This window comes from Hylobates moloch, unplaced genomic scaffold (assembly GCF_009828535.3).
Source record: "Hylobates moloch isolate HMO894 unplaced genomic scaffold, HMol_V3 SCAFFOLD_5, whole genome shotgun sequence".
Taxonomy (NCBI): domain Eukaryota; kingdom Metazoa; phylum Chordata; class Mammalia; order Primates; family Hylobatidae; genus Hylobates; species Hylobates moloch.
In genome coordinates this window covers 125,797,689-125,819,631 of record NW_026652280.1, presented here as the reverse complement: position 1 = coordinate 125,819,631, position 21,943 = coordinate 125,797,689, and the positions used below count along the sequence as shown (strand labels likewise).

General features: G+C 35.7%; 1 protein-coding gene across 4 annotated transcripts in view; it reads left to right on the top strand.

The window, feature by feature from the left end:
* SLC30A7 (solute carrier family 30 member 7) overlaps positions 1-14,756 on the top strand; it is an 86,260-nt gene extending 71,504 nt beyond the window's left edge. The window contains exons 11-12 of one of the 4 annotated variants that reach the window (XM_032155238.2): positions 6,758-6,850; positions 7,175-14,755. In XM_032155238.2, coding sequence (XP_032011129.1) covers positions 6,758-6,805 — 48 coding nt within the window. In that variant the 3' untranslated portion in view covers positions 6,806-6,850; positions 7,175-14,755. Of the gene's footprint in view, positions 1-6,757 lie in introns of all 4 variants that reach the window. The other 3 variants (XM_058439529.1, XM_058439530.1, XM_032155237.2) reach the window with 3 other exon arrangements.
* The last annotated feature ends 7,187 nt before the right edge of the window (positions 14,757-21,943 follow it).

The following is a 21,943-nucleotide window of genomic DNA, read 5'->3' as shown; positions in this document are numbered from 1 at the left end:
TATATATGTAGAGAGATGAAGCAAGCATGGTAAAATATTAACAATTGGTAAATATAGCTGAAGGGTTCACAGGTATTTATTGTACTATTATTTTGACTTCAATTTTTTTCAAAATAGGCCAGGCGTGGTGGCTCACACCTGTAATCCCAGTGCTTTGGGAGGCCAAGGTGGGCAGATCACCTGAGGTCAGGAGTTTAAGAACAGCCTCACCAACATGGTGAAACCCCATCTCTACTGAAAATACAAAAATTAGCTGGGTATGATGGTGCATGCCTGTAATCCCAGTCACTCGGGAGGTTGAGGCAGGAGAATCGCTTGAACCCAGGAGGCAGAGGTTGCAGTGAGCTGAGAGCATGCCATTGCACCCCAGCCTGAGTGACAGAGTCAGACTCCGTCTCAAAAAAAAAAAAAAGTTTTTTTCCAAAATAAAAAGTTGAAAAATAAAATCTTGGTGGCGCCTCATTGCCATCCAGGTAAAGAAAGCCCAGACTTTTTAGCATGAACCAACAGACTTTTAAAGTCTCCTGCTTTTCATTGCCGTGTACTTTATACTCCAAACCCACCAGACTGTTTACTTTTCTGTGAGGGACAAAAATCCTACTCTTACTTAAAGATCCAATGCAATTGTTACTTTCTCTCTTTGAAGCCTTAAGTGTCCCACAAAGCGGAATTACTTTATCCTGTGTCATACATATCACATTGTACAACTTGTGTGCAAGTTCCTACCAGCTGTCATGATTTTGCATTCCCAGTGCTTAGAAGAGTATATGTGTGTAATGAATTTGTTATATAAACAGATTTTAAAAACTGTATTTGATTAAAGCCATCTTTATATATGCTAAGTATGGAAAAATATTGTGGGGTTCCCATTGGTCTTTTTTAAACACAAGTTCAAAAAGATCTTAATGAGATCTAAAATCTGTCTTTCTGATAAAGAGAAATGTGTCATTAGGTCTCTTTGGGAATAAATTAATGAAATAATCTTATGTATAATTAGGATTTACTCCAGTGCTAATCTTATGTGTAATCAAGACATACACTACTACAAAACAATATGAGGGTACCACTTATTTATTTCAGAATTTTAACAACTAGGTGTCTTTCTTAACAGACACTGTAAGTCTATATCATGACATTCATAATGAAGCATGCAAGACCTTCACAATGTGTCTGAATCCTTCTTACACCTTCTACATGTTTCAGGGACAACAAGATAACCAGGCTAGCAGTAATGTTTCTTTTCACTGACATTTCCAGATTATTTTTCCCTCCTTTACCTTGAATTTTCTCCTAGATATGCAATGTCCTTTCACCCTCATAGTGTGAGCTTCTGTTGAATTCTAGGACACCCCATATTCTCCTAAGACTTTGGCACTTACTCACAATTTGCCCTCTGAAAAGGAATGCAATTTCTAGTTTTAGAAATGTGCAAGCAGCTGTGTCCGGGCTTAGGAACTGCTGAAGTTGTCATTCAAGTAAGTGGAAGGAGGTTCTTCCGGTAACTTTAGAAATTTTGGCTTTTAAAATGGCTGAAATTGAAAGTTTATTCAGCTGCTTCTTTGGTTTTGGAAACTGAATTTGAGCTTTGAATATTTTAAGCCCTGAAAAAAATATTTTAAGCCTTTTTATCACCTAAGGTCAAGTCCACTTTATTTCATTCCTTGCAGAGACCAGGGATTCTTTGAGACTTGCAGTGAAGGTGGCTCAATACATTTTTCCTAGGGGAGAGGGGAGTCACCCTACTAATGACTTTCATTCCTACATTTAATGATTTTAAAATTGTTTTGTGATCACTGCTTTAGTTCTGACTTATGCAAATTGAAATTTTCATGAATTTATTTTCCTTTTCTGCATATACCCTAGTAATACATGGTCCTTATGTAATTAGTATATGCCAAGGCTTGCAGGAGCATTTTTATTTTATGAAATGAAATTTAAATTAAAAAAAATTTTAATCTTAAATTACATCTTATAAATTTTACTTATCAAAAATAAGAAAACTCAAATTGCTCCCTTTTTGATCACAGATGCTTCAGGTGTATTTCTTATAGACAGATTCAAAATACTGGTGGCCTTAGTTCCGAAATACCAAAAGAAGGATTTTTTTCAATAATAAATTATAGCTTTTGGTTTATTACATTTTTGGGTATCTTTCTTATAGCCAGTCTTAAATTAGAATGTAAGTGATAGTTTTTGGTTAAAAATTGTTTTGTTAAAACTTTTATGAGGATAACTTTAAACTGAGAAGACCAATATCTAAAAGTTGGAGAATTATAACTTTCTATTTTGTTAATAAAACTATAGTTTTGTGACTATATCTTAGGCATTATCCTTTTTAATTTCATTTTCCAGAGTTACCAATCAATCTTTAACTGCTAAAGAAGTTGGCTTGCGTACGTCAATATAAACTAATGCAAGTGGATTGCTAAAAGCCACTTCAGTACTTAGAGTGCTTTGGGATTAAGTGACGATACAGTTTTTAAAGTACCAGGTTTTCTGTTGACATGGAAAAAGTCCTCTCCCTCTTTTTCCCCTTGCACTAATTTTTTTTTAATGAGTTATCATTTGGGAATTGATAAAATAGAGAGTTTACCTTTTGTGTTTAGTGTACAAACAGCAAAAAAAAAATGGGATACTAGATTAGGAAGGCAATTAACATCTTATGTTTTAAATTGGCCAATAGTATTTGTTAATTTTTTTAAATAGCACACTTCACAATCTAACTGTAATCCTAAAAATTTTAATATACTTTTTTTGTTAGAAATAATGTTTGAAGAAAACATATTAAAGAAACATGTAGAAATATGTTTGAAGAAAAGTCTAGAATGCGCTTGGGGTTTATTACCATTATCAGTTCCACAAAACACAAAAGATGGTCTCACCTAATACATATTTACTCCTTGATAGAACATCTACCTTTATTTCTTCCATCTTTTCTACTCTTTTGCCTTTCCCACTTGTGCCCGATAAGTCCTAAGCCCCCAACTTCCTGCTTCAGCTTTTTGTGCTCTATTCTCTGTCCTCAAAATAGAAGTTAACACTGATAGGAAGGAAGGAACCAAAAAGCCTCCTCACAAGTCCAAGTAAGAGTGCCCCAAGTTTCAGAAACTTTCTACCTCCGTAAACTCTTCCTAGGATCATAATCCCTTCCTGTGGCTTTATCTAACTTTGCTCTGTCTGCTTGAGGGAGGGGGTATGGAGTAGGAGAAAGTGGATTACTATTTTTCCACCTTTCCTTTTTTTTTCTTTTAAGCTTTTGGTCAAGGGCTTTAGTTTCCTAAGTATTGATTTTGGTTGCCTGCTGTGCAGTTTTTCCTTATCCATCTTCCCATTATCTTTCTTCATCATTTGTACTTGAAGTCCGCCAGAATCTGACCTCCTTTGGAGGTTGGAGAGAACAACCACAGGTTGTGAGGCCAACAGATCCCTAGGTTTATTGTTTTTAAGTAATCCACATGATTTAAGTGTTCACTGGTTGATGAATAGTGGTGGAAGTAATAACAACACCAGCAGCTAGTATTTATTGAGAGTTCATCATGTGCCAAGTACTGTGATCGGTACCTAACATATTAAATGAGCCTCAAAAGACAATTTACAGAAAAAAAAAACCCACACTCAAGTTACTGTTATTGACTTGTAATTTAGTCAGTTACTCATTATTTTGCTAACTCTGAAATGATTTAGGTTTCACAAGGAAGAGTAAGGCAATTTTTCAAGACTTCATTTTAAAAGGATAAAGGATGAATATATGTTCAGTCGAAATAATTTTCTATAGTCATATTCCTGTTTATTTCTCTAAAATTTTTACTTCTGATTTGTTATCCTTTCTACAACAATAAATATGTATTGAAGATATTCTAAGCCTATGGCACCAGGTTAACATTTATTTTCTTAGGAGCATAAAAGTGTTCAAAATAGGTGCCTTTCCCATTTATAAAAATGTTGACTGGAGTATGGTTTGTACATTATTCTCAGGATATTCAATGAGTACTATATGGTTTTCACATTTTAAGGACCTGTCAGCCAGCCTCTGGCTCCTGGTCCCGTTCTAGGGGTAGAATTTATGATGGACCTGAGGAGTGTTTTCATCTGTTGGAGTGTCTGTCATGTCTTTGTGATGTGAATAAACTATAGAAAACTTAGTTTGCTTTCAGGGAGTAGGTGACTTACCATAGGATTCTTCTACTTTTCTCTTTACTTTAAAGGAAACTAGAGGACGAAAATGAGAATCTGTAAAACTTGAAGCTGTCCTCATCGGGCCAGATGGATAAAGCAAAATTTTTCTTTTTTTTTTCTGTTAGACTGAGCTTTTGTGGAAAGCTGTAAGCCCTCAGGGGAAGGATATCAGCTTGAGTAATTAACTCATGATTATGCAAAGATAATTTACCTAGCCTCTTTGTTTTTCCTTTCTTTTTTATTGCCTTGGGCTACTTCATTTTTTATTACCATCTTCTCTGTGTTAGGGCTAGGAGTAAGGAAAATGACAGAGACAATAAAAAGAGCCCAACTTGTTTTGCCCGTTTTGCTTTCACTAACAATGTTGTTGAAAAATAAAAGAAATTAAGACAATTTATTTGAACAATATTTGTTTCCTCTTATGGTTTGATATATAAGAATTTTTAAAGAGTTCCTAAGTACAGTCATTTCAGGTGTCATCTGGATAATGTCAGATCATATAATTTAATCAATCATAATAATTTGTTTGCAATAGCCTTTTATAAGTGCCTGGTATATAGCAAGGATTTATTGAATATCTGTCAAATATTGGATGAATTTGTAACAATTTTGTGAGATTAGTAGGGTTGGTGTTTATCAACGCTTTTAAAATAAGAAAAAATGAAGTTTGATTTTAATTTGTAACTCAAGAACATACAGATACTAAATTCTGTCTTTTTTTCTGCCACATCATCTTAACTGAGGAGAGGATGCTATTAAATATATTTTTCTTAAATTTGAATAACAGAGCTTTAACTTTCCACAAGAAGGCCTTTTATTAAAAAAAAAAAAAGAAAAAGAAAAAGGAGAAGCACCAGCAAAATTAAAATATGTTTCTTTTGCTGACAAGCTTCTAGAGCCTCAAAGCCTTTTATCCATTTGAGTAGTTCCTGAATCCTTTCAAGCACTCAGTATTGTACAGAGCCCTCCTACCTGAATTCTAGAAAAAAAGCCAAGCTAGAAAACAGTGCTTTGAGGAGTCCAGAAATTACTGTAAGAAGGTAGTGCTAATAGATTTTTTCCCCCACTCTGGTTTTTTCCTATTAAATATTCCAATTTACCTTTTATTCTGTGGTACTGAGAAGAAAGGGCTTATTGTGGCTGATGAGTTCCTTTAATTAAAAGTAGATTATTTTGGGTTGAAAGAAGGAAATTAGTAGAATTTCAGTTAATTCAACAAATACTTATTGATCACTTACTGTGTGCTGGCTCCCACTTGAGGTTCTAGGAGTCAGCAATGTAAAAAAGAAGACCAAATCCTTTATCTCGGAGACATTATATTATAGTGAGAGGTCAACAATAAACAATAAACACTGTGAATAAGTTGTATAATACATCACAAGGTGATAAGTGTACTGGGAGTGCTGAGGTATTTACCAGCTCTTGTACCGAGCTTTATTTTTTTCTTTAGCCTTTGGGGATTTCAGTTTTCAGAGAGGAGTAAGAACTAGCAGAGGAGACTGAGAAAGACTGATAAGTGAGGTAAAAGGGCAGCCAGTGAATATTCTCTGGAAGCCAAAAGGGATGTATGTATATATATATATATATATAGGCAGGAGTGACCATCTGTATTATTGCTGATAGGTGAAGTAGGAAGAAGAGGCCTGAGAATTGGATATTAATGTGAGCGATGTGGAAGTGACCTGGACAAACAGTTTTGGGGAAGTGTTGGGAAGCAAAAGATTGGTTGAAATGAGTTCAAGAGAGAAGTGAGAAAAAGGATTTTAGACAGCAAATATGGATAACTCTTTTGAGGCTTTTTGCTGTAAAGAAGAGTGGAGATTGGGAGCCCAGAAGGGGATGTAGGGCTAAGTAAAGATTTTTGTTGTTGTTTTTTTTTGTTTTAAATAGCTTTAGGGGGTACAAGTGCAGTTTTGTTTCTAGGATATATTGCATAGTAGTGAAGTTTGGGCTTTTAGTGCAACTATCCCCTGAATAGTGTACCTTGTACCCAAAAGATAATTTCTCATGAGGTTTCTTCAAAGATAGAAACAGCTACAGTGTGTTTGTATGCTAATAGAAGTGATCCAGTTGAGAGGGAGTAAACTGATAATACAGAAGATATTGGGGAGAATTTAGAGAGCAGTGTCCTTGAGTAGCAAGTTCATATCCAACAGAAGAGAGAACTTGGAGTGCAAAATAATTCCAATAGATGGTTATACTTGCTAAATTGTTTACTAATCATTTATCACAGGAGGATTTAGACAGGGCTGATGTATCAATTTCAGCTAGGAGCCAACCAGTCAAGCATCATGGTGTCCTCTAACAGAGTAATTGTAGAAGGGGAACTGCATTTTTCTAAGTATCACCTGGATATCTGGATAGTGTGTGTGACTGTTAACATGGCTCTTTTTTTTTTTTTTTTTTGTAGTGGTAAATGGAGATTCTTTTTTGTAGCTTATGAATATATTTGTTTCTGAAATAATTCTTTTCTTTTTTTAAAAAAAGTGAGATTTGTAAAAGAAAAGAATTACTTTCCTGAAATGTGTAGGGTGTTATTAGCTTGTTAGATTTTCTAACTTTTTTTTTTCTTACTTTTCAGGCTGGAGTGAGACAGCTCTACGTACAGATTGACTTTGCAGCCATGTAGTGAATGGAAGGAAATTATGCACCTTTTATGGACCAAATTTTTCTGGTACTGTACGATCCAAAACATTGTACCCAGCTTTTTAAAAGAGAGAAATTATCACTACAACTCCCGAGCACTAAGTAGACTGGGTAGAGTCAGCCGTTTATGCTCTGTGGGGAGTTAACAGCTAAGGGATCAGATTTAAGAGGATATCTCCTGGAGTTTTGGTCTTTTCTTTTGTGCTCTTTCCTCCAAATCTTTTTGACTTCTGAGGTTTTTGGCTTAGGGTGTTGATTTGTCCTTCTTTCTTTCTTTTTTTGTTTTTGTTTTCTGTTTGTTTGTTTGTTTGTTTTCATGTTGAATGCCCACACCACCATCCTCTCATCCCAGCCACTAAGAATTTCAGATTGTGGGCCTCCAGTCTTCCGGAATGTCTTCACTGAAGCTCCTGGAAACCACTGCTTTCATTCCCACAAAACCAGTGTTACTTTTTTTAAAAAAAGAAAGAAATTGGAAATCTGTTCTATACGTAATGTCACAATTGTTGACGTTCTTCAGTATAATCGTGTTTGTAAAATTGTTTGTACCTTGCAAACTTATGAACCAAACCATATTGGGTTTTCAAAGTGCCTTTGTATCCAAAAATGTATTTGCCAGCATAGAAATGTACCATCAAGAGTCATGTATGTTTTATTTTTATTTTTATTTTTTATTTTTTGAGATGGAGTCTCGCTCTGTCGCCAGGCTGGAGTGCAGTGGCGTGATCTCAGCTCACTGCAACCTCCGCCTCCCAGGTTCAAGCTATTCTCCTGCCTCAGCCTCCTGAGTAGCTGGGACTACAGGCACACGCCACCACGCCCAGCTAATTTTTGCATTTTTAGTAGAGACGAGGTTTCACCATGTTGGCCAGGATGGTCTTGATCTCTTGACCTAGTGATCTGCCCGCCTCAGCCTCCAAAAGTGCTGGGATTACAGGTGTGAGCCACCACGCCTGGCTATGTATTTTTTTTTTTTAATGGATATTCTGTAATCTGTATAAAACAAGACTATTGCTAGTAATGTATACAAATTGTCTTTTTGTGTACTTCCAGCATAGGTTTGGATATATGAACATTTTTCTTTTATTGTTTTATCGTTACAGAAAATAAAAGGTGTTAATTTGCTTTTTAAAACAAATTTAATTATCACATTTTAAATTACTTTGTGGACTGTGTTTTCAAAACTTTGCAAATTCATCTGTTACACAGAAAATTTTGACTTAAAACATCTGCTGAATTCCAAATTTCTGTAAAAGCTACTGTATCTGTGATAAACTTTCCTATATCTTTCCTTGCCATTTCTATGGATTTTATAATGAAAGAAAAAGGCATTGGAGACTGAAGGCAGAAATGGTTGTGACAGTGCTGTTTGGCTTTTTCATTCTTCAAATGCCAAGTCATCCACTTTGTTTTCCTGTTTAGGCTTTGCACAAATACAATTGCTTTCAGGAATCCTAAAGCAGCATTTTATTGAGTTTGAATTATTAAAGGTACAGAGGAAATGTGGTGATGTAGAACTTTTCCTAACACAAGTATCTAGGAAGTAAGTGCTAAGTTGATTTTCTAGGTTCTTACGTATTTGAAAAATAAAATTGCAATTTGAGATAAGTGCTTGAGCACTCTACTTAAGTATTCTCTGTGTTTTATGAAGAGAAAATGATCTGATTTTCCCATCATACTTCATTTTACAATACATATTCCCTTTTAACTTTAAAAAATTGTAAATGTGGGAGAAAAAACCCTGCAGGATGGAAATGATGATTAAGAATGTAGATCAATAATAAGTACTTTTTAGTGATGTGGCAGAAATCCCTGTTGATTCTAAGTTTTAGAGTGTCTTTTCCCCTATTTCTGACCTACAAGTATAAACTGCTCTCTATTAGGAGAACTAGACCACTTTCTTCATTCTTTTCTCAACTGCTACAGATCGCCATGAACTCTATCAATAGTCTCTTTTCTGCAGGCAAAGTAGTATTTTCTAAACATGTTTGCTTACTGCCAGGTGGTTCGAAATCTATGATTTACTGCAGTAGTATGTGCTTAAAACAACTGTTGAGGTCTTTTAAGTGGGAAAGTTCAAAAGGAAGTGTCCTGATAATGGTACTGGTTTTTCTACAAATATAAGTAGTCATTTAGAAGTTTGCAACCACCACCAAATCTGAGAGAACTCTGGGATATTCTGTGGGTTTTGGCATATTAGATAGAGAAAATGACAGATCTAGATGAAGGGAGATTTTGGATGTGTGCCTTTAAAAAACTGATTATGTATAACTACTGATATTTCACATATGGAGATATTTGAAGACCCAAGTCTGCCTTTCATAGAGCCCTCCATTCCAAGTTTAGTTTTTGTTAAAATATGAATCATTTTATTTGACTGTACTATCAGTACACAAATGCATGAGTATGTTTATATAGTGTTAGACTGATGCGAATTTGCATTTGTTACATGACATTGCCAGCTCATATCATTTAGCAAGTTGGCATTAACATTTAGGCTTTAATTAAATGCCAGTATACCTATGTGTGCAGCAGTAAAAAATTAGTGAGAAAAAGCAACTTTTTGTCACTCTTAGGAAATATTTTGTCTTATTAGTGTTCTTGGCACATGTGTGTTACTAAAGTAGATAATTCCAGTGAGAAATACTACCTGATTATTGTTATAAAATTAATTTACTATGTCCCTGATATTGGGCTCTTACAAAAAACAAACAAAACTTGTATCTGATTGTAACTTTGCCAATATTTTAAAAGCCAAAATATTCTCTGGACAACAAATTTGTATTGCTCAGGGACAGTTTACCTTGCCTGGTAAACCTTCCCAAACAGAAATATAGCTATACTATCTTTGGTTTTGTTTTTTAGGGTTTTTTTTGTTTGTTTCTTTTAGATGGAATTTCACTCTTGTCGCCCAGGCTGGAGTGCAATGGCGCAGTCTCAGCTCACTGCAACCTCTGCCTCCCGGGTTCAAGTGATTCTCCTGTCTCAGCTCCCTGAGTAACTGCGATTACAGGTGCACGCCACCACGCCCGGCTAATTTTTGTATTTTTAGCAGAGACGGGGTTTCACCACGTTGGCCAGGGTGGTCTTGGACTCCTGACCTCAGGTCATCCTCCTGCCTCGGCCTCCCAAAGTGCTGAGATTACAGGCGTGAGCCACCGCGCTCAGCCACTAGCTTTGGTTTTTTAAACATAGATTATATTCCTCAAGATGAAGGGCTTAACATACCCACAGCTTCCTCAGTTTGCTAACTCCCCATGCGTCTTTGTGAAGGACAGTATCTAGTTTATCTGTAGGTCAGTGTTCCTTGTGCTGTCATTTCCCTTATATGTGGAATTTGTCAGCATTCCTGAAAACCTACACGTGTATATCAGTAACCAAAATGCTATGACTTTTTTGCACCTTTGTACAGCAGCCAAATCATGAACTCAAAATGTATTTGATCACAGTTCCATAATGTTTTTACCTACCTACTATGGAATAATCAGTTTTTACAGGGATTATTAATATGGTAAAACCCTGTTATGTAATGCCAAAACTTAAGAACCATATTTACATTGCTTAACACAGAATTTTACATCTAAGCAAGGACTGGCTTTAGAAGCAGTCTAGTTCTACCTCTCATTTTACAGATGAGAAAACCGAAGCCCAGAAAATCTCTCATTTGCTCAAAGTCACAGAGATAATTAGTGGCAAAGCCAAAAAGATTCAGATCTTCTGACTCAAAGTTGAGAGTTCTTTATACTCTATTATGCTGCCTCTCCAATGTAATATTTGCCTTTCTGTAAGTGGGATTAAATATGATTTGTAAATAAAGGACATCTGACCTCCTTTTTTGGTACATTAAGGCACTTTATAAATGGACTTTTGTCGTCTCATTTTTTGTATATAATTATTTCCATCATATTCTTTATGGAAGATGTAATTAATTTTAACTTTTTTACTCTTATAAAACCAGTTCCTGACATTTTAAAAAACGATATCTGTAAAATGGATCCTTTTATGAGTGAATTTTTCTGTTAATTGCCCAAGGCTAAATCCAATGTAAGGATTGCTTAGTTTCTTTATTTTGTTTATGGTCTCTGAACTGGTATTTTTTTATAAACCAGGCAAATTCACAGGTCATACCATTTCAGTTTTGTCGTGCTGGCTTCCAGTCACTGGAAAAGCTTTTGCATTTTAAAGATTTTTAGAGCCATGCAAACCGGGCATTAAATGTTGCATAAAACAAATCTTTTAAGTAAGGTAAAATGTTGAAGTCTTAACCAGAATTCCTAAAACTAATTACTAAAACTGCTATTTCTAACTCTTCATGAAAGCATTACCTTTGGAAAGTTAAGCTTTTTTTTTCCTTTCATCATCATCTTTGAAACAAATCATTTTCCAATTCATAAGAACTTTGGTAAAAAAAAAAAAATAAAAGGAAATTATATGTTTTTCTTTGGACATTCATTGGAAGGCTTGTTGAAGACATGATCCCCCAGAAGGCTTAGTGACCCAGATCTCAAACAGAGACTCAGGATAGCCTCAAATACAATGAAAGATTATGTATCCAAAAAAAAAAAAAAAAGGAGAAAAGGAGCAGAGAAGGACAGTTCTAGTTAAAGCCAAATGGATGTGAGTCTGACAAGGGTGTCTTTGGTTTATATTTCTTAACTGCAAATTACACAGAAAGCGAGAATGGGGAATAACTTTTATTAAGTATTTATGTGCCAGGCGGTTAGTGTGGCCTTCATGTTATTATATTTAATCCTCAAATTTCTACAAAGGAATAATTTTGCATGATTTTATGATTGACGGAGCATTTTCAAATCTCCTCTAATTCTCATAACATCTCTGTGAGGAAGGAATTTTTATCCTTATTTTACAGATGAGGAAGCTGTTTGGAGATAATTTAAGTGACTTGCCTGGGGAATCTAGCCAGTGGTAGAGCACTGATTAATTAGGTGCTGACATCTGCTCTGCTTTGTGTATGTAATTCAGCAGTGCTTCAAAGATCCAAGAAGTTGTAGCAGATCTCAATACACTCTCCTATAAAATTAGTGAACAATCACCATGACAAAATTGGTATGGGGAACAGTCATTATACATTATTTAGACTCATTCCTTCTTCCAGTGCCCTTAGGCTTATTTCCTACCTTTACCATTGATCTTAAACTGTGCAGGCTAAAAAGGGGAACCAGAACTCCCTTAAGCACTTTTAAGACTATTTAAAAAATAAAGTTTTGTTGGCATTGAAGAGTAAGCTGCTTAAGGGACTGAATGAAAAGATAGCACCCTCTGTGGCTGTATGAAGAAAGAAACTGAACTTCTACCGAAGAGACCTTAATTTAGTTTATTAGGGAATTATCTTCCCCAAAAGTACAAGTAATTTTGCACTGCAGGAGAATGATAAGTAGATTTGATTTACATTACATTTTATACGCACCTTTCAAAAGGAAGAAATGTTTCATAAATAGTAGTAATCTATGTTTAAACTTAACATTTAATGTTGACTTCTTACAACAGCCTTGAAAATTATTTGTAATTTTGATCATGATGTTGGAAAGCTTGTAATAAAGAATATCTTTCTCTTCTGCATCCTTTTATCCTCAAACTTAGCATGGATTCACATGCTCAGTAAATGTTTGGTTAACTAGTGAACATTTTAGATAGTTGTGTCAAAAGTAAGGGTTAGGGATAGGTAAAACCAGTAATTTACTGTTTTTTACAGAAGACATCTCAGCATTTCTTTGGTGGCATTTTTGCACAAATAAATGACTATATATTCACCTTGCCATTTTTTTAAGTATCCCTGTGAGCTGCTCATTCTTTTTCATAATACAGTGGAAGTATACAGATGTTAACCATTTTACAAATTGTTGGATCGGAATTTGACAGAATTGGGACTGTGGAACCTGGGTCACTTGAATTTTCTATATTTTATATGGCCAAATCAGGAACCAGACAGTCTCCATAGTCTCCTTTGTTTTTATGGAAAATTGCCATATTCACATATTTCATTTATCCTAATGTATTGTCATCCAAAACGAAAGAGGTCTTTCTTGAAGGTGCTTTAAAGACATCACTACATGTATTCAATTACTGATTTAAATATTCCCAGAATTATTTTTTACATTTCTCTTTTTCCTCTCAAACACAAAATTTTAGTAGTGCCTCCCTCTATTTCTTCACTGATTTTTCATCTGTTTTCATTGTTATTTCCACCATAGAACTTCTACTTTATACTAGCGGGGAAAATATTTTTTATTTTGAATTTTGATATTTGAATTTTGTTTATGTATCACATACTGTGCTACAGTTAGCCTCAATGAAGATTCTATTTTGAACTAGACATCCTGTCAATAGTTTGTCAAGTAACTTCATTGCTTCCTTTAATAGCAATTCAGTGAAATTTTTTCCCAAGTGATATTTTCCCCCAACTTTTGTGAGTTTGATAAACAGGATGAGTCTTTTATATTGGAAATACTGTGAATGGAAAATTGCCACATCCCTTCTTAGTATATTTTAAACACCCCTACAACGCTTTACCTCCCTGCCTTTAGTGGTATTTAAACATATGGCCAAGTTAGTATTTGGGTTTGATTCCTTTGGAGAAGATTAAGGCATCAAGACATTTCTTAAAATGTTTGAGTACAAGGCTAAGTTATAATGTCAACTTTCAAAGACTATGTTGTGACTTGGTTTGAATATGCTGAAGTGAGCAGTTATGATTTGCCCAAGTGCAATACAACAAATCTATAATGTATATTTCACATTTTCTACTTGAACACATTCATGTATATATTTTGTTAAACTTCATATGTATTTAAAAAGAATCATGAACTGTATCAAAATTCTTTCAATAAAATTTGTTTAAAAATCTCTACCTGAATTGTGTCTATCAGTTTGACGAACTGAAACAAACACTGTGAATCTTACAGGTATTGGAATAGATTCTAGAGGACTTAAGGAATGAAAGGCAAAGAATGATTCTCAGAGCCAAGAAACAGAACTTATTAGGAGAGAAGAGATGCTAGGAGGTTGGAAGTATCTTTACATTGTGAACAGCCTCATTGTGGCTTAGTCAGCATCTGACCTCATAAACATGTCTCGAAATATTTACTTCCAGATATTTCCATCACTGCCAAATTGTTCTCTCATCTCAGTTTCTATGGATGACTTCGTCTTATATGATGTGAAGACCAAAACATCTGATGTGAGCCTCCATTATCCTTCCAAATTTTTCCCTCTGATTAGAAGCAATTCTTTTTTAAAATAACTTCTTCCACAATATCCCAGGCACCACTCATGTCACCTTCCTTCTCAAAGGTATTCTTACAAAGCAGCTTCTTTACTATCAATCTCTGCCATACTTCAAGGCTTTATCCTCAGCATGTCTGCTGTCAGATTCCTTATATGTGGTCTACATTTGCTGCTTCTACCTCCTTTCTAACTATTTCCTTCACTCCTCCCTATTTTGTAGAAGTTGCTTCAAGGCCATCAGTGGCTTCTTGTCACATTCATGGCAGAACTACCAGCATATCAAATTCAAAATTGAAGAAAACAAATCTTTCCCATTCAATTCTCAACTACCAATTTGTCGGAATTCTTCATAGAATTCTTAGAAAACTAAGCAATGCCTTTATCACCTCCATTTCCTGAATCCCTTATCATAAAATGTCTTTCTTCCTTTGAAATCTTTTACATTCTTTTCCATTCCCACTGCCCTATTCCAGGATTTCACTGATGACTGAAAGCAGAATCACTTTCCTTGCCCAACTCTAGCCACCTCCATTTCAGCCCCCACCCAAACAATTTTGGCTTTGGCAGGGAGTACAAGGAATTTTTGTTGAATCCAACTTTTGTCCAGGCACTTTTGAAGCATATGTCCTTTCCTGGCTTCCTGAATGCCGGGAGCTGGCCCCTCTGCATACATGCTAGATTGAGACTCCCTACGTATCCTGTGTTCTCTATAATTAGCCTCTGGCCTAATTCTACAGTGGCCTGTCAACATTCCTACGGAACAGCCTCTTCTGTTTACACACTGGGTTAGGAAGTTGTTTGGTACAATACTGCACCGACCAATCTTATGTAGAGTTTTGGCTTTCCTAACCACAGAAGCCACCCCATGTTACAGTGGTCTTGCTTTCCCAGTTTCCACTTGCAGTCCTCTAGCTCAGGAATCTTGAGTGGCTCCCTAATGCTTATCAAGTGTAAACTCTTCTGAACAACTTTTGAAACTTAAATATATTTCTTTCCCTCCTTATTAAATCAAACCCTTGATATGGCACCAAACTTTTCATTAGTCTAGAGCAAAAAAACAGCAGAGACAAGGAGCAAGCAGGTTCAATAGATGTAGACAGAATGACAGCAATTTACTACTTTTTTTCATTCTTTCCAAAAAAAAAAAAAAAAAAAGAAACAGCATTTTAATGGGATTCTAGTTCATTAAAACATTATCAGGTCATCCAGTTCTACTTTGAGGCAAAAAGAAAAAAAAATCTACCATGAAATTCAGGCTTAGCACATGCTACCAACATTTAAATTCACAATTCAAATTTATCTGCTAATGTTAACAGTAAGAAATGCATAGTCTGGCACAGTGTAGGCAAGGCAATCAATTTATTGAAAAAAATGGATGAATTTTGCTTTTTAATGTAAACTTTAACTCCTCTTTGAAAAGTGATTCTGTATGAATTGTCAAAGTGAATAGTACTGTTTTTGTGAAAGAGCAACTGCTAAAACTAAAGAATAAAGCAAAATAATACAAAGACATTATAAAAATTATTTCCTGAATGTAGCCACCAAATGGCATTGTTTAAATGTGGTATTTTTTAAGTAAACAGGATACTCAGATTCACATATAAGCAGGAGCACTTTGATAGCAATTAAGGCTTGGCTTGGCCATTTGGCCTGGACTTTTGAGTATGTCATTGTGACTTGTAAAATTACAAATAAAATAAGGTCCATCTGATTAGCCGTCGCTGTCTTCCACCCTAGACAATAAGTTAGATCATAATGTTCAGCTTTATGGGGTTTATTGTCCTGTATGTGCATCATACTTCTTTCCCCATGAACAATAATTTGTACACAGGTCATGTTGGTTTCTACAGACTTCAAAAGAAGGCAAAGTTACTACATTTGTAGTTACATTAGTTGGAGGGAAGACTTCCGACTGGCTTCCAAAAGCTTCCGCCAGGCAATCCTGTGGTGGTGGCCAACAGCTGTGTAAGCCCATAGGTGCTAAAACTTTGAGGGAGGGGAATATTTCTGTCTGGTAGAGTTATGGTTTTAAAAGGGTACAGCCACCCTGTTGCTTTTTTTCTCTCTGTACCCCCTCCACATGGAGCAGAATGCAGGCCCAGTCATGAAAGTATGAAATAGTATCAGAGTAGAGTAACTAGATGCCCAAGTTTCTGGCTAGAGGATCAACCAAGAAAGGGAGCCCAGGGAACCAAGAAGTAGTGGAGAGATCATGGAGTGGGAGGAAACCGGGAAAGCAATCTCATAAAGTTGTTTATGAACCCCAAGGATCATCCTCAAATCACTAATGCTTGGATCTGATTCTATTTAGCCTTGAGAATCTTGAGAACTAAACTATCCAACAGACGACTTCATAAGTCCCAAATTGCGTGCCACAAACTTGAGATAGATCCAAAGAGAACTGCAGTCTTTGAAAACCGAACTTACACTGGAAGTGTAGCCCATAAAGAGCAATCTGATAATTGCATCCTGAAGCTAACAGGTTGGTTGCCTGCTAGAACAAAAAGATTGATATTCTTCATTAAATCTGAACAAGACCCAGCAACTCACAACATAATATTCAAAATGTCCAAGCTATAATCCAAAATTACTTGATAAAGTGCTGCAAAAAATTTCAACTTACAGAAAATCAATAGATGGTAAAACTGAGATATCAATCTTAGAATTATCTAACAAAGACCTTAAAGCAGATATTTAAAATTCTCAAACAAGCAATACAAAAATGCTATATGAAATGCTCAAACACCTACAGAAAAATACATGACAAAGAAATCACAAATAATCTTGAAACAAGTGTTAAAAAAACAGAAGATATAAAAAGAACCAAATGGAAATTTTAGAACAGTAGCCAAAATTTTAAAAACATACAGAATGGACTCAACAGCAGAATGGAGAAGACAGAGAAAAGAGTCAATGAATTCATAGATGGATAAAAATTATCAGCTCTAGGCAACAAAGAAAACAGACTGAAATAACAACAATGAACAGAGCTTGGGAACCTGTTGGACAGTAAGAAATGTCTAACATTTGTATTTATCAGAATTTCTCAAGGAGAGGATAAAGTATATAGTGCTGAAGGAAGATCTACAGAAATAATGGCTGTAAACTTCCCAAGTCTGGTGATGTACACCTAGAGTCAAGAAGCTGGACAAACCCAAAACAGAATAAACCCCAAAATATCCACACCGTCTCAATTCCAATCCAAATCTCACAAGCTCTTTTGTGTATGTCAACAAGCTCATTCTAACATTTATATGGAAAGGCAAAGGAACTAGAGTAGCTAGAACGACTTTGAAAAAAGAATGTTAAAGGAACCACACCACCTGTTTTTAAGAGTTACTATAAAGCTAAAGTAATTAAGACAGCATAGTATCATAGAAGGGAGGGACGCACAGATCAGTAGAACAGCAAGAGTTCAGAAAGAGACCTACATAAATGGGCTTAATGATTTTTACAGTGGTGCAGAAACAATTCAATGGAAGACAGCCTTCTTAAGATGTTGTAATTAAACATTTACATGCAAAAAAAATGAGTGTGGATCTAAAACACACTTCATACAAATATTGAGTCTGTTGAATTTGGTGATGGGATCTTAGACATGGCAACAGAAGCATAATCCATGTAAGAAAACATAAACTGGATTTAATCAAAATTTAAAACGTTTGCTTTATCAAAAATGGTTAAGGGAATGAAAGGACAAGCTACAAATGGGGAGAAAATGTTTGCAAGTCATATATCTTACAAAAGCTTTTATCCAGAATATGTAATAAACGCTCAAAATTTAACCATATGGAAACAATCCAATTTAAAAGTAGGCAAAAGACATGAACAGATGCTTCATCAAATAGGATATAAGAATGGTGAATAAGCACATGAAAAGATGATCCACATCATTAGACATTGGGAAATACAAATTAAAACCACAACAAGGACACCACTGCGGCCGGGCACGGTGGCTCATGCTTGTAATCCCAGCATTTTGGGAGACCAAGGCAGGCGGATCACCTGAGGTCGGGAGTTCGGGACCAGCCTGACCAACACGAAGAAACCCCACCTCTACTAAAAATATAAAATTGGCTGGGCGTGGTGGCACATGCCTGTAATCCCAGCTACTTGGGAGGCTGAGGCATGAGAATAGCTTGAACCCAGGAGGCAGAGGTTGTGGTGAGCCGAGATCGTGCCATTGCACTCCTGCCTGGGCAACAAAAGCAAAACTCTGTCTAAAAAAAAAAAAGACACCACTACACACCTATCAGAATAGTTCAAAATACTGCCAACATGAAGTGGTGGCAAAGATACAGAGCAAAGGAAACCCATACAATGCTGGCGAGAATGCAAAATGTACAGGCACTTTGGAAATCATTTTGGCAGTTTCTTATAAAATTGGGTGCACACTTAACCATGTGATCCAGCAATCCCTCCAGATAAAATATCAGGCAAAAACCTGTTATGTTAATGTTTTAACAACTTTATACATAATCGCTAAAAAGTGGAAACAAACCAATTATCTCTTAAATAGTGAAGGGATAAACAAACTGTAATCTATCCATATGAGAGAACACTACTTAGCAATAAAGAGGAATGAACTAGAGGGATGAATATAAAGGGACAGTGGGAGATCTTGTGGGTGATGAAACTGTTCTGTATCTAGATTATGGAATGGTGTTTCACTACATGATAATTTTAAAGAACTTTATAGTACTAAAGAGCTAAACATTATTAAATAATCAAACAAATGTATGCAGCCTTCAGGTATTTCTATTTTAACTAACATTGGTATTTCAGAGAACAGACTGAAAACACTGTTGTTCATCCTTTCCCTGCTGAGTAGTGCAGTGTTCGTTTTACAATTTCATTTAAATTGAGGTTAAGTTACATACAGAACAGGATTGCCAGATTTAGCAGACAGAGGAACCTGGTTAAGTTTAATTTCAAATAAAAATTTGGTAGGTTCCCTGCTACCACCCTTGGTAGCTTTTTTCTTTTATCCTTGGTTTTCATCAGCTTTACCTGTTACGTTAGGTATGATTTTCTTTATTTATTCCACTTGGGGTTCACTCAGTTTATTGGATCTGTGAGTTGATCGCTTTACCAAATTTGGGGTAATTCTGGCCTGTAAGTTACTTATATTTTCTTCTGCCCTATTTTCCTTCTGTTCTTCTGGAAATCCAGTTACATATGTTAAATTGCTTGATATTTCCCCAAATGGCATTGAGGCTTTGTGCTGTTTTCCTTCTAATCTTTTCTTCTCTTTTCCTCAGATTGGACTACTTCTTTCATGTGTCATCTGTATTCTGCAGTTAAACACAACCATTTTTTTTAATGTTACCACTTTTTGGGTGAGAGTATACATCTATATTCATTCATTACAACCACCCTACCTTTTCATCCATGAACATAGTTCTAAAAACTGCTTTAAAATCCTTGTCTGCCAATTCCACTATCATCTAGTTTATGTTAGGATTTTTTTTTTTCTGTTGTCTGCTCTTTTTTTTTTTTAAAACCATAAGCTATAAACCGTATTTCCTTATTTCTTTGGATACCCTATAGCATTATATTGTATTCCGGTCATTGTTTATATATTATACCGATTCATTTTATTATACTCTGAAGAGTGCTAAGCTTTGATCTCATTTAAATTATTGGCTAATCACCTTGATTTTATATTATGTTAAAGGTTTTATCCTTAGTTTTAGCATAAATCTTTAGTCTTGTGCACAGCCTTTACTAATACATGGCCATTCTGGGGATTGGGAAGCTCAAGATTCTATCAACTCCTTCTAACTTGTCAGAATTCAAACTTGAAACTCTGTCTTCTATTGCAATAGAAAACAGCCATCTCTGTTCAGCTTCTTGAGCCTTCCAACTGTGGCTTTCCACCAAGGTCCTTGGAGTCTTCCCGGGGCGTGTACGGTTCGAGAGTTAGCTAAGGATTTAAGGAGAGATCACATGCAGACAGGAAGCCTCCTCCATTTCTGACACCTTCATTTCTAGGATCTGCTGCTTTAATTTTCTGTTCTTCTAGCAGCCTTTAATTCCATCCTAACACCTCAAGCCAGTAAGATTGCAACTTTCTCTTGAGTTCCAGCCACGCCTTACCAAACAGTCTGGGAATGACCGAAGGGGAAAAACCATATATAGTTCACAGCTGGTTTCAGTGACTCCCTAGAGTTTTTAGACCGTTGTTTATTATATTTTGTCCACAGTTTATAATTGGGAGGGTTTGTACATTACAAGCTATTACACCATTACCAAAACCAGAAGTCCTTCATTATATAGTTCTTAAATGTTTAGTTTAACATATGAGAAGAAAATAATATACAACTGGTATTTAAATGTACTTGGCTCTCTCCCCTTCTGTGTCTAACAGATTGAAAATGAGGCCAGCCATAGTGGCTCATGCCTATAATCCCAGCACTTTGGGAGGCCAAGGCGGGTGGATCACTTGAGGTCAGGAGTTGAAGACCAGGCTGGCCAACATGGAGAAACCCCATCTCTACTAAAAATACAAAAAAAAAAAAAAAAGGAGCCAGGTGTAGTGCCGTCGCATGACTGTAATCCCAGCTACTCGGAAGGCTGAGGCAGGATAATCGCTTGAACCTGGGAGGCAGAGTTTGCAGTGAGCCAAGATTGCACCACTGCATTCTAGCCTGGGCTACAGAGTGAGACTCTGTCTCAAAAAAAAAAAAAAAAAATAGAATAAAGAAAAAAGAGATGTTTCATATATATATAAATATCTTTTATCTCACTTGAAGTAAAATAAGTCAAATAATCTTTAGCTAATTGATGATCCCAGGGAGTAGGGAAATCTTTGTTCAAATTCCAATGAATTTACTAAGTAAAGAGCTCAGAAAAATTGGCTAGGCCATGGAAATACTTAAAGTTGGACCAACTGAACTAGCATATAAGAAAACTATTTCTATTCAGAACTGAAACTCTTTGGTCATGAAATATAATCAATGGACTGTTACTTAAAACTAGTAAGAAGAGTGTGGCTACTAGCACATACACAATGGCATATTAACTGAATTAAGTGATATGGCATATCTTGACTAATCCATTGTTGCCTTAAAACTTACATTTGTAAAAATTTTATTTTGTAGTCAGCAAGTTTTCCATTTGTCTGCTTGGATGTGAAAGATGCTATTTAAAACCAAACAGCAACTGTACAAGGCTGGCTGAACATTTATAATTAAACAATTTTATAACCTCCAAATACAGCAGAATATGAGCCACATAATTAGGATGTCAGCTAACCAAGACAGTGAATTCAGAAGAAGGTCATTTTGTGGCGTGTGCTCAGCTGAGCTTTAAGTCGGACTGCTGGATGGAAATGTAATCTTTCTACCTTTGTTTATATACACTAATACCAGCTGCTGTCAGGACAATTCCTCATGCAGTACGGACAGCTAACTTTTTTAAAAAGAAGAAAATTATAAACATATTTTGTGAATGTTTACTAATCTTTTATTTGCTTTTCTTGGCACTCATAACATTTTTTACCCTTTAAAACCGAGATTCAAGTGATTCAAATTCCAATTACCTCTAAGTTATATTCTGTTAACAATCACCTTGTATAAATTGGTTTCATAAATAAAAACTGCTCTTAAATGATTCTGTCAGTGGATGTCTATCCACAAGCTTTCCAACCTGGTCTGCTTTATGTGTGTACATTCTGAAAAGTTGCCAAAATAGCAGCAACCGATGATATCATAGGGAAAAAACTCACTGCCATGAGAAACCAAGCATTGTTGAGTCAACTTCTTTTTGGTCACTTGTTTTATACTTACTAGATAAGCCAAAAGACCTGTTTGTTACACAAACATGCATGCATCCATGTATTAGTCCATTCTCACACTGCTATGAAGAAACACCC